The following is a 12,796-nucleotide window of genomic DNA, read 5'->3' on the forward strand; positions in this document are numbered from 1 at the left end:
GGGTTTTGGGCAAACGGGCAAACTGCTGGTCGATACGTCGGCTTTTAGCGAGTTCCAGGCGGCGGCACTCTTTTATAACAGCATCCACCGTCGCGACGTTGTTGAATGCGAGCAAGTTGAAGGCGTCAACAGCAATGCCTTTGAGGATGTGGGATACCTTGTCTAACTCAGTCATGTGTGCATCAATTTTGCGGCACAGAGCCAAGACGTCCTGAATGTACGTGACATAGGGCTCTGTTGACGTCTGCACACGGCCGGAAAGCGCCTTCTGCGCGGCAAGTTTGTGACCGTAGGGGTTGCAGAACAGGTCTCGGAGCATTTGCTTGAGCGAATCCCAACTGGTGAGCTCATCTTCGTGCGTCCGAAACCAAACTCGAGGTGTGCCACCGAAGTAAAAGACTACGTTGGCGAGCATGATAGTAGGGTCCCACCTGTTATTGCGGCTGACGTGTTCGTACAGGCTGATCCAGTCCTCGACGTCTTCCCCATCTTTGCCTGAGAATACGCCAGGATCACGAGGAGCAGGGAGAGTGATGTAGGTCGTCGAAGTGGCAGCAGGTGTCGGAGGCGGCTGAGTTGAGTTGTCATCGCCGGGAGCCATGAGAGCAGAACTTCGGTACGGAGCTTCGCTCGACGTACCGTCCACTGCAAAGCTCCGTGACGAGGTACAGGGAACGTCCACCTCCACCAGATATGTTACGTAAGAAGACGCAGATGAAAAGCTATATACAAGTATATTTACAAAGTAATACGCCGCACTTGGCCAAGAGGCAACAGCCCGCGCTAGCCTCCAATCGTTGTTGTCGTCTTCTTACTGCTCGCCTCTTCGTCATTGGTAATACTATTTCGTAGCAATATTTAGCTCCATGAACCGTTCATTGCACCAGTTCCCCATAGTGATAAGGTCCGACTGAAGTAATTTGATATAGTTAGCATTGGCAATTTCTCTGAAAAGGACGCAATCATCAGCGAACAGATGGATGTGGGAGTTGATAATCGAGGGAAGATCATTAATGTAAATCAGGAACAATAGGGGTCCAAGGACGGAACCCTGCACAACACTTGAACGGACCTCTGTAAAACCGGAGTTAAAGCTGTTAGCACAAACAAACTGCGAGCGGTTGAGAAGAAAACACTCAGTCCATTTCAAAAGGTTACAGTCAATGTTAAGTTGATTTAGTTTGTGAAGCAATAGTTTGTGAAACACCTTGTCGAATGCTTTTGAAAAATCTAAGAATATACAATCAGCTAGTGATGATTGGTCAAGAATGTGGTGTAGTGCGTGTGCAAATGATATTAATTGGGTTTCACAGGAGTAAGATTTCCGAAAACCGTGTTGTGCTGATGGAAAAATGAGTTCAATTCAAGGAAATTAACAAGGTTGGTAAAAGTAATGTGTTCGAGCATTTTACAGCATATACTGGTGAGAGAGATTGGACGATAATTATAAAGGGATTCCTTGCTGCCGGATTTATACACTGGAATCACCTCGCCTATTTTCCACTCATTAGGTAGCGTACAATGGTCAGGGTATTGCTGGAAAAGTTTGGATAGTATGACAGAAGAATAATCTGAAGTGTTTTTTAAGAATTTTGAGTTAATACAATCGTACCCGGGAGCAGAACGAATGCACAGTCCATCAATAAGCTTACTGACACCGCATGGGGCAACAATTATGGAGGGCATGTTAGATGAGGCTGTGAAATTTTCTGAAAATGATGGCTTAGTATGGTGGCAGAAAGGTCGGAAGGAATTGGAACACCCGAAGAGTCGGTTTGTTGTCAGTCGAAGGAATAATCACACCCCAAAATTTTTTAACATTGGTGGTAGGCATTGAAGAGAGAACATGTGAATGGAAGTGCTCTTTGGCGTGTTTGAGCGCTTGCACATATGCGTTTGACGCTGCAGTATACGATGCCCAGCATTCAATTGTGGGTGAAAGCTTTGCAATGCGGTAGAAGCTCTTCTTTTTATTTGATAAACGCTTAATGTGATTATTGTACCAGGGAGAGTTTGTGCGAGTTGTAATGGTGCATTGAGGAATGTACTGTTCAGTTAGATGGGTGACTATAGCTGTGAACATGTTCCAATTAGTTTGTACACTACGGTGTTCAAAGCCATCAAGGAAAATGACGATAAAAGAAGATGGTGTGTTATGGCCTGATAATTTGCTCTGTAGTAGTCTTGTATTATTTTTTTTTTCTTGTTAGTTTTCGGACGGTCTAGTTTAATATCAAACTGTAGAAGCAAGTGGTCGCTAATTCCTGGCAGATACGTTACAGGCGATACTATGTCGGGTCGATTAGTGCGGACTAAATCTAGTGTATTCGCCGTGTTAGCTGTTATTCTAGTTGCCTGAGCGCACATCTGCACGTGAGAATATGGAACACACATCTAAAGAGTCGCGAGCTTGAGATGAGAGTGGGGATATTAAAGGGAGGTTGGTATTCCATGTTATGTTTGGTAAATTAAAATCTCCAAGTATGAACAGCGGTGATGAAGGAAAGCGTGTTGCAACTATGTTAACAGTGTCATAAAGTTTACTTCTCCCCACCTTGCGGGTTTCCGCTGAACTATTGTGTCAAGCTCTTGCCTTTGCTTCTGAGTTGTTGATAAATTTAAAGTCCCTTGATAATTTTAAAGTAGTGACACTCTTTGAACTCTGCCGCCGCCGCGCGACCTCCTCGCCTCCTCCTCGCCCCTTGCGCGTTCCCCCGCGGCAACCAGTTTCGCCCCCGTTTTTCTGCACGACGATTGGTCTCCCTGCCGTTGCCCTTGGAAACGCGCGGATCTTGAGTTTTGCTTGTGTTTTTCTTTTTCGTTCGCGCCATTTTCCTCCTGAGCACGGCTGGCTCGGCGCTTTAGCTCGGCGTAGCGAACGTTGTAAGCTGTGTTTCTGGTCTATGTGCTAGCGCTATGCCGGGCTGTTGCGCATATAACTGCAGCAAGAAGCCTGAAGATGGTTATGCCGTTTTTATGATACCACAATGAAAGCGTGACGGCTTGCGTAGGATGCAGTGGCTGCATGACATTGGCCGAAAGAACTTTGTTCCGACAAAGAACAGCGTTGTTTGCGAGCTGATGAGTCTTTCTTATAGCTCGTAGCAAAGCATCCCGTAATGCGGCATTATTTTTTCTTTCTTCCGGCCTGCTCACCAGCGTTTTTGTTGCGGTTGTCCTCAGTATGCTTAATATTCTGGGGCGGCTCCATCACTTCGCACGTCGCTAACTGTTGTCATTCAGTCGGAAGTGCAGTATTATTGATTCTGCTTTGCGCCCTGAAAAAAATTAGTGGCAAGTATGCCCGTAGTATTGCAGGTCATCATCATCATCATCATCAGCCTGGTTATGCCCACTGCAGGGCAAAGGCCTCTCCCAGACTTCTCCAACTACCCCGGTCATGTGCTAATTGTGGCCATGTTGTCCCTGCAAACTTCCTAATTTCATCCGCCCTCCTAACTTTCTGCCGCCCTCTGCTGCGCTTTCCTTCCCTTGGAATCCATTCCGTAACTCTTAATGACCATCGGTTATCTTCCCTCCTCATTACGTGTCCTGCCCATGTCCATTTCTTTTTCTTGATTTCAACTAAGATATCATTAACTCGCGTTTGTTCCCTCACCCAATCTGCTCTTTTCTTATCCCTTAACGTTACACCTGTCATTCTTCTTTCCATAGCTCGTTGCGTCGTCCTCAATTTGAGTAGAACCCTTTTCGTAAGCCACCAGGTTTCTGCCCCGTAGGTGAGTACTGGTAAGACACAGCTATCATACACTTTTCTCTTGAGGGATAATGGCAACCTGCTGTTCATGATCTGAGAATGCCTGCCAAACGCACCCCAGCCCATTCTTATTCTTCTGATTATTTCAGTCTCATGATCCGTATCCGCAGTCACTACCTGTCCTAAGTAGATGTATTCCCTTACCACTTCCAGTGCCTCACTACCTATTGAAAACTGCTGTTCCCTTCCGAGACTGTTAAACATTACTTTAGTTTTCTGCAGATTAATTTTTAGACCCACCCTTCGGCTTTGCCTCTCTAGGTCAGTGAGCATGCATTGCAGTAGGTCCCCTGAGTTACTAAGCAAGGCAATATCATCAGCGAATCGCAAGTTACTAAGGTATTCTCCATTAACTCTTATCCCCAATTCTTCCCAATCCAGGTCTCTGAATACCTCCTGTAAACACGCTGTGAATAGCATCGGAGATATCGTATCTCCCTGCCTGACGCCTTTCTTTATTGGGATTTTGTTGCTTTCTTTATGGAGGACTACGGTGGCTGTGGAGCCGCTATAGATGTCTTTTAGTATTGCAGGTGATGAGCGTTAACTAGTCAAAATGGAGCTTTTTTTAAGTTTTAAGGCGAAAACCTTTATATCTTTATGTTTCAAGGTTGCGTTGTAAACTGGAAGTATCACGTGACCCAAGGAAGGCCAGAGGTGATCCAAAGCATGTCCACCCCTGTATAAGAGAATGATTACCCAAGTTAATTAATGAATCATTAGTGGTTGACATAAGGTGGATTAGGGAGGATCAAGGTTGGTTAGTGTATTACAGAAGATTAAGGTGGATTAGAGTGCATTACGAAGGATTAAGATGCATGAATAAAGGTTAAGGTGCGTGGAGGAGGATTAAGTCAGATAATGGTGGATTAAGGTGAAGTGTTGATGAAAGGGTATTAAGACCGATTGGGGTGGATTAGGGTGCATGAACAAGGATTAGGGAGGATTAAGGTGGATAGAGGAAGATTAAGGTGAATTGGGGTTGATAAAGGAGGATTAAGACCGATTTCGATGGACTAGGGTAGATTAATGTGGATTAGGGACCATGGAGCTGGATTAGGCTTGATAGAGGCGGATTAGGGTGTATTATGGTAGATTGGGACCATTAAGCAGGATTGAGTGGGAAAAAAGTGCGTGAATAAGGATTAAGGTGGATGAAGGAGGATTAAGGCGGATTATGATGGATAACGGTTGATAAAGGAGGATTAGGACCGCATAGGGTAGGCTAAGTGGCATTGGGGGCGATGTAGGTTGATTAAGGTGGATTGGGAGTATTAAGGTGGATGAAGGAGCATTAAGCTGGATTAGGGTGGACTAAGGTGAATTGGGGTTCATTGAGTATTAAGACCGCTTAGTCTACCACAATCCTCCTAATGCACATTCATCGACCTCAATCCTCCTTCATTCACTTTAATCCACCGTAATCCATGAAAGTCCTCCTTAATGCACCCTAATCCACCTTCATCGAACTTAATCTGCTCTAACCCTCCTTAATGCACTTTAATCCTCCTTGATCAACCGTAATGCTTCCTCATTAACTTTGATACATCCTAGCCCACCATAATCCTCTTTAATACACCTTAATTCCTCTTAATCCACCCTTATCCTTCTTTGTGCACTTTAATCCACCATAATCCACTATGATCGTCCTCAATGCACATCAACGCACCTTCATCCACCCTAATTAACCTCATCGACCTTTATCCAACCTAGTCCTCCTTTATGCACCTTAATCCACCTTCATTCACCCTAATGCACCTTCATCGACTTTAATCCACCTTAATCATCCTTAATACACGCGAATTCATCTTAATCCAATCACTAATCAATCATTACTTTGGTAATCATTAATCATCTCTTATACGCGGCTGCATATGCTTTGGTTCGCTTCCCGCCTTCCTTCGGTCACGTGATATTTTATGTAGCTCACAACGGGACCTTGAAACAGAGGCCTAAGGCTTTCGCTTAATAAGCCACACACAAAGAGATGTGTCACAAGCAATACTAGATCAGACGCACGAAGTAAAGCGTCTGATCGTGTGGCAGAAAAATTGTCTGGAGTATAGAACTCGCCTGAAAACTCCCTTTAAACCAGTATACCCCGATAATACGGCTTTAAGAAAAAACCAACCTCCTCATAAACGTTGCCTCCAGCATTATCGATGCTGTTATTAGCATTTCTCGAAATTTCAACCCCACTGGGGCGCGCAAATGGCCCAAAATAACACACCTCCATAGAATCCTGTGGCCCGTCCGCGGGAGCCGAGGAGGAATAGCGTGCCATGCGCAGCCGGCGGGCGAGGAGAATCGAGGAGGAAAGCGCCGTGAGGAGGAGAGTGTCGCTACTTTCAAATTATCAAGGGGCTTTAGATAAATTCGACTTCGCCTGCCATCTGCTGGACGACTGGTTGGCTCGGATGGTAGAGTGGCTGCCCCGGAAAGGCAGTGGTCTCAGGTTCGAGTCCTGGACCAGGACGAATTTTTCTTCAACTGCAAAGCTTTCCTTTCGAGGAACCCTTATGGGTTTCCTTCGTAGCACTTAGCTATGTTTGGGTGGATGTCTCATTTTCCCCGAACGGCACTGCAAAAGTATCTGCAAATTCTTGGAAAGTTGGCTCAGGACTTCGTGTCACGAGTCGAAAGGTCGAAACTGCAACGCAGCTGCGTTCCTGCACATTCGCTAAAAAAATGCCGAGGCTGCAACAGGCATTCTATGTGGCAGGGTACTGCTTCAACTACTGAAAAAGAGCAAATGTGAGTCAGGCATTGTACCTGTCGTGTTACAGGGGGGAGCATCAGTCACTGCCAATGTGCAACAAGTACTGGAAAACGGGCCAATATTTAGCTTGGCAGCGTCAGTGCCCAAGTAAGATTTGCTGGCGGCAGTTCATAAGATTGTTGACAAATCGCTCAGTGACGAAAGGGATCAATGTCTCTCTGATGGAGCGATGTTTTACAAGGCGCTCCATCAAGCACTTCGGTAGGCCTCTCCATTCTTCATGGCACCGCAGCATTTTTCAGAAAATCTGACCTCAACATAATGGTTAGTGACGAGGAAGGAGCCTTCGTTGTTCTCCCGACGCCCATGTTCAAGGGGAAGGCTACTGCTGCTATAAGAAAAAACTTCAAAGAAGTGGATGCTTTACCTGCGAAAGTCAAAGCCAGGGCAACAACTCTTTTGAATGACTTGATTGAAACTGGATGCACTTGAAAGCTCAGAAAGTTTTGCAAAGGCGACGGCCTCAGGGTATTCTTTACCGCAACAACCCACAAGCCACTGTGTCCCTTCCGAGGCATAGTAACAGAAAGAGACAGTTGGCAGCGCAACATCTGGTTTTTCTGCAGCATCACTTCAAAGCGCTCGCACCAAAGGACCCATTTGTGCTCAAGAATTCGGACTGTCTTATGCAGACTGTTAGGGTGGGAGTACTGGGGGCGAACTTCGCAATGTCTGTGGACAGTGAGGAGTTACCTTATTATATACTGCATGATGGACTCTTTGTAACTGTCCGGGAAGCAACTGATTCATACGGCGTTGTTCTTTTTCAGAACAACTGCCTTATCCCTGCAGAGGGGTTTCTTGAGCTTTTGGACTGCTACTTCACCTCTACTATTGTTAACTTTGACAGTAAGATTCACATACAGAAAAAGGGCGTATGTATACGATCGTGTGTGGCACCCATTTTGTGTGAAATTTTCTTAGCCACATTTGACTCTTTGCTTCAGCAAAAATTGAACCAGGACATTGTTCTTGAAGTTCATAGATATGTGGATGATTTTCTTGTCTATTTATCTGTTGCACATAATGCCATTAGCACTGCAGCAGCTGAGTGAGTGTTGCTTTGTTTCAATCAATGCTTGCTCTCGTTATCTTCCACAATGGAACTTCCTGACAATGGCACACTCTGGTTTTTAGGTTTAGCGCTTTATTTTAACTGTGACTAACACCTCTGTTGGGAATATTTGCCGCGCTCTAAGAAGGCCATTCTACCTTTTGACTCCTCTTACACTGGGTTGGTCATAGTTTTGACTTACAAGTGTCTTGTCTGAAAGCCTCGGGATTCCCTTCGAATGTGCTAGTTGCAGTGGGTACAACACTTTTGAAGAAGCTTCAGGCTTCACCCAATACCATGCCACGCCAGAGGCCAAATAAGTTTGTCGTGATGCCATATATCCACATTATTTCACAGAACCTAAAAAAGGATTAGACAGAAACATGGTGTTGACCTTGTCTTCACAGCTCCTCTTAAGCTTTCTCGGTTGTGCACCCTTGCAAACAGCCAAAAGAAGAACAAGGCCTGTGAAAAGAAACACACGAAACCCCTCGTCCCTTGTGCCACCGAAGTGCTTTATAAGATACCACGCAACTGTGGGAAAGTTTAAGTTGAGCGGACGGGGACCGCTGTCTAAATGACAGGCTAAGAGAGCATTCTTCATCTTTAAAGGCCCTGAGCAATGCCGCGCACCTTCCTGCACACTGCTGGGATTGTGGCTGTAAACCCCTTTTCGATAAAACCAAGATTACAAGCAGATGCAAAGGCAGACTCGAAAGGGAAATCGTCGAGGTTGGTCAGATTCACGCTCACGCTGTTTGTATTAGTGCCCCATCAGTGTATCCGATGGACAAGAAATTTAAGTCCCTCGCACTTGCCTGAAGTTTCTGGGCCCCCCTCCCTCTGAAGGTTTTTCTGGAGTGTTTTCTATCAGGCCACTTGCACATGCCGTTGTTGCTATCACAAACACAAGCTGTCATTATTGATGTAGTGGTGTATGCCCCTTTGCTAGGCAATATTTTATATTAAAAAACATTGTAAATATTTTTTTTTTTCTTTTCACAGTTCTGGATGGCAGCACATGTTCCTGCTGCTTTGTTTCTGAAAATATTTATAGTTGCAAGTGAGTGTCTATTCTGTCCAGCTGTCGTTTCTTCCACAACGCTTCTGCGCTCCCCTTTGCAAAAATCATGTCACACGAACTAGCCCAACAGCTTACTATGCTAAGGCCTAAAGCATGTCATCACCATCATCAACATAATGGGACAAAGGCCCCTCCTAGTGATCTCTAATTAGTCCAGTCTTATGCCAGCTGTAACTTTCCCTACTTTCATCACACCACCAATTTATCTGCTGTGCCCAACTGCGCTTCTTCCCTTTCCCTTGGCACCCATTCTATTATAGCTCTAGTCTGCCCAACTCCATTTCCTCTCAGATTTCTTTGTCAACTATCGAAGCTTTTGCCCAATATACTGCTGGTTGTAACTGGGTAGTGCCTGTCATATTCTCATAATTAGGGTACACTGTGAATAACTGGCCTAGATAAGCCAACTATTGAACAGACTCTAGGGGTTGACAGCCAATCCCAAATTCTTGTTCACTTGCCGCTATTGAACATTACGATGATGCATTGTGCAACGATGGGCTAGTTGGTTAAGCATGATCTATAAAAAGGTGGAAACAGCATAAAAACGTTGACACACAGAATGAGAAAAATGCTCCACAGGTGCTGATTACGTTGATCTTCTGCACATTAGTCTTCAGACCTACTCTTACACTTTGTCAGCCAAGGACTTCACTCATTTGTTGCGAGTAATCTCCATCACTGCTGAACAGGAAAAAGTAATCTGCAAACAAGTTGTTGAGGTGCTCCCATCCATTGATGCTTGCTCCTAATCTTTCCCAGTCTAAGTGTGAATTGAATAGCATGGTAGAAATTGTGTCTCCTTGCCTGGCTCCTTTCTTTACTGGCATTTCTTCACTTCCCATGAAGAATTAAAACAGCTGCTGAATACTATTTATATATACTTGCCAAGATATTACCATATGCTTCCTGTACTCTTTGACTACACGATGCCTTCATAGCTACTGGTATCTCCACGGAACCAAATGCCTCTTCATAATCTATGAAAGCCATACAGAGAGGATGATTGTACTCTGAAGATTTCTCAATTACCTGAATGATGGCATAGATGTGATCCATTGTTGATACCCCTTCCTGAAGTCAGCCTGTTCTCTGGGTTGACCTGAAGCGGAGTGTCTCCCTGATTCTATTGGAAATTATTTTGGTGAATATTTTACACGTCACTGAAGGCAAGCTAATGGGCCTTAAATTCTTCGTAGTGTCCTTCCTCTTATGGATTAGTACAACACTGGCATTCTTTCAGCTCTTTTGTATACTTCAAGTCTAGAGGCACTGCAAATTAAAGGTTTCAAGCCTTTCGAGTATATGATCAAACTGACTGTTATTCCACTTCTCCTGCCACATTTCCCCTGAAAGTGTCTAGCAAACCTCAATGCTAGTCCTACAGGGAACTACTCCTGCTTCCTTTTTTTGTTACGATGTCGTCACGGTTGCATGACTACTCTGGGTATCGCACAGTTCTGCATATAACACATCTGCTGCATTTACTATATCGTCGAAATCGCCAATGACATTGTTCTGCTTATCTTTTTGAGTACATCTTGTTCTTTATAATGTCAAGTTTCCTTCTAACTAATTTCATGCTGCCATATTTTTTTACTGCTTCCTCAATCTTTTTGATGCTGTTATTTCAGATATCACTTATTTTCTTCTCTTTTGTCAGGTTTGACAGTTCGGTCAATTCTACCTTATCTCAGGAGTTAGTTCTACGTGGTGAATGATATGCTATATGTCTGCTCACAACATTGACTGCTGTTTGTTAATGTTCCAGTAATTGCGCAATGTTGTCACTTAAGACAGCAGTAACAAAAATTTTCAACACGAAAGCAATTAAATAGAGCGAGTAGCCTGAGATGTTGTACCTTATATATTCCTGTTTCTGAAAGAACATTTCAAAAGAAAAAAGACTGTGAGGTAGAACAAAGGAAGAAGCAGATGGATGCTGCACTGCTTCAGTGTTTCTGCAACTGTTTCTGTCACTGTGTATAACTAAGCTGCTTGTTTGCTAACCTGCCACAAAAGCAGCACACCTTAATTGCAAATTTACCTCCCCTTCAGCCTCGCGCTTCTGACCATGGAAATACCATGAACTCACTACTCTGCCTCTTAAAGTTTTCAATTCAGCAGCCCAGCTCAGCTCATCGGCGTTATAAGCTAATTAAATTATATAAGTACACTCACACATTACAGTGGCATGTCTGTAAAACAACTCGGTAAAGAAAATCTGTTTCTTCACACACCCACTCTCTCGCTTCCTTCTTTGCTAACGGGCGATGTCATTGCAAACAGTTTGGGTGGGACATCTTTGCCCTCAGCAGCTGTGGAATAGTACTACAATTGAACAAACACACACTGTTCTTTGTCTATATAAACACACCAAAAGGACAGGTGCCTCGGGGGCTCAGGGGACATCTTTACCATTAGAAAAAGACAATGGATTTCCGGCAGCACCAGGATTTGAACCCAGCACCTCCCGCATACGAGGCAGTTACTTTGTTATATGATGTAGCAACCACAAGGAGGCACACACCACTGAATACCACTCACAATAACAAGATCACAAACAAATCTGGCAAACAACACCTTAAGCTTTATGACATACGAATGGTTACTGGTTGATTAACGTGGGCAATGGACATATGGTGCTAATGCCATGGGTTTAACTTGGTCTTAGGTTCCCTGCGAAACATAATTGAAAAAAAAAAAAAATTGCCAGCCAGTCTTGTTAAGGCTCCTGTGTTGGAGTGGTAATGCAGCTACATTGCATGTTTGCCCTGACCAACTTTATACAACACATGTACTCGCGTGTGACGAGCCCTGACAGCACAGCACATCATACAGTTACGATGCTGCAACAGCACTTTAGCAAATTCTGCGTTCACCAGACACCCATGTTAGGAAGCCACATTTCTCTAGCAAGAGCAGTACTGTACATGCAAAAGGTTAAATGTGGGTGATGTATTAGCACGTTAAAGTGGGTTGTTATGGTCAACAAAGGGCAAGAACAAAGCCATATGTGACATGCCAATGCCTTACCTGCATTGCTGTGATATCCCACTGATGGTCCATTAAAGAAAATTTTTTTTTAAATTAAGAAGGCAGGCAGCAGCATGGGAAGGAAAAAGAGAGCACACACAACTCTGCATTAATAAGCAGCCATCACGCCATACACACCAGCACATGTAAGGGACAACGCATAAAAATGAATCTTTTTTAGAAAGCCAGACATCACACCAGCAGTACACCACACACTATCACAAAGAGATGCTTCAACGGCACCAGGCATGACATCACTGCTGGCCATTTGCAAAGCAGGCCTAAGTCGTACAATTATCGATTACGCATTCTACTCCAAACCTTTATAAACTGGGAATTATTGTGAGACAAAGGAGTGATTAGGATAACTCAGTTTGCGAGTCGAGCAGCAATATTTTATGCTACGAGAAAGTGGGAGATCCCAAACTGCAGCCAAAGTGACTGAATCGCTGGTCGACTTTATTAGGCCCCCCGAATAAAACTAAAGGCAGCACCATTCTTTCGTCTTTCCACCCGAGCTAGCGAGTGAAGGCAGGCCTGCACCTCCCTGTTGGTGGAGCGGAGTCACGTGCATGCACTCGCACCCAACTGGTGCCGTCACCACAGAAACAAGACCCAAAGGACGCATCATCTGCTCGGCACTTCTGGTTCAGCAGATGACGGATCATGCGCACGATTCTCTGTACACAGAGTCAGTCGCGCTTGCCCTCTGTGCACCTTCGTCGCCAGGTATTGCTCAGACTGATGATTTCTAGAGCCTGTGGTGGTCGCATCGATGACCGACCACAAGATCTGAGCATAGGCAGTCACCTAAAATAAGTTTTTTTTTAGCCGAATAGATCTAGCATGTGAATTTCCTATGCAAGCTGTCAGTTTCGTGCTTATTTTTAATGACGAGTTGCACTTTCTTGTTCTCACGTCAATTCTGTCCATGTCAGTGACTTAATTTTTACTTACTTCATCTCAGTTTCACTAGGCTGATTCAAACAAGCATGGTTTACTAGTGGAGGCACTATATGCAGGCAGGCAGTTCCAATCCAAGGTTTTTCTGGGCATGAATGCCTT

At 44.5% G+C, this 12,796-nt stretch overlaps 1 protein-coding gene across 5 annotated transcripts in view; it reads right to left on the reverse strand.

Annotated features, from left to right (window-relative positions):
* The window catches only part of Nprl2 (Nitrogen permease regulator-like 2), a 67,354-nt gene that overhangs the window by 26,079 nt on the left and 28,479 nt on the right, over positions 1-12,796 (reverse strand). For 3 of the 5 annotated variants that reach the window (XR_011895886.1, XM_050180456.3, XM_050180458.3), the window contains exon 6: positions 11,732-11,752. The exons of the other annotated variants lie outside the window; for them this stretch is intronic. Coding sequence is in view for 2 of the 3 variants with exons in the window: in XM_050180456.3 (XP_050036413.1) it covers positions 11,732-11,752 (21 nt within the window). In the remaining variant the exon portion in view is untranslated. The remainder of the gene's footprint in view (positions 1-11,731; positions 11,753-12,796) is intronic. 5 annotated transcript variants of the gene reach the window in all.

This window comes from Dermacentor andersoni, chromosome 7 (assembly GCF_023375885.2).
Source record: "Dermacentor andersoni chromosome 7, qqDerAnde1_hic_scaffold, whole genome shotgun sequence".
Lineage (NCBI taxonomy): Eukaryota > Metazoa > Arthropoda > Arachnida > Ixodida > Ixodidae > Dermacentor > Dermacentor andersoni.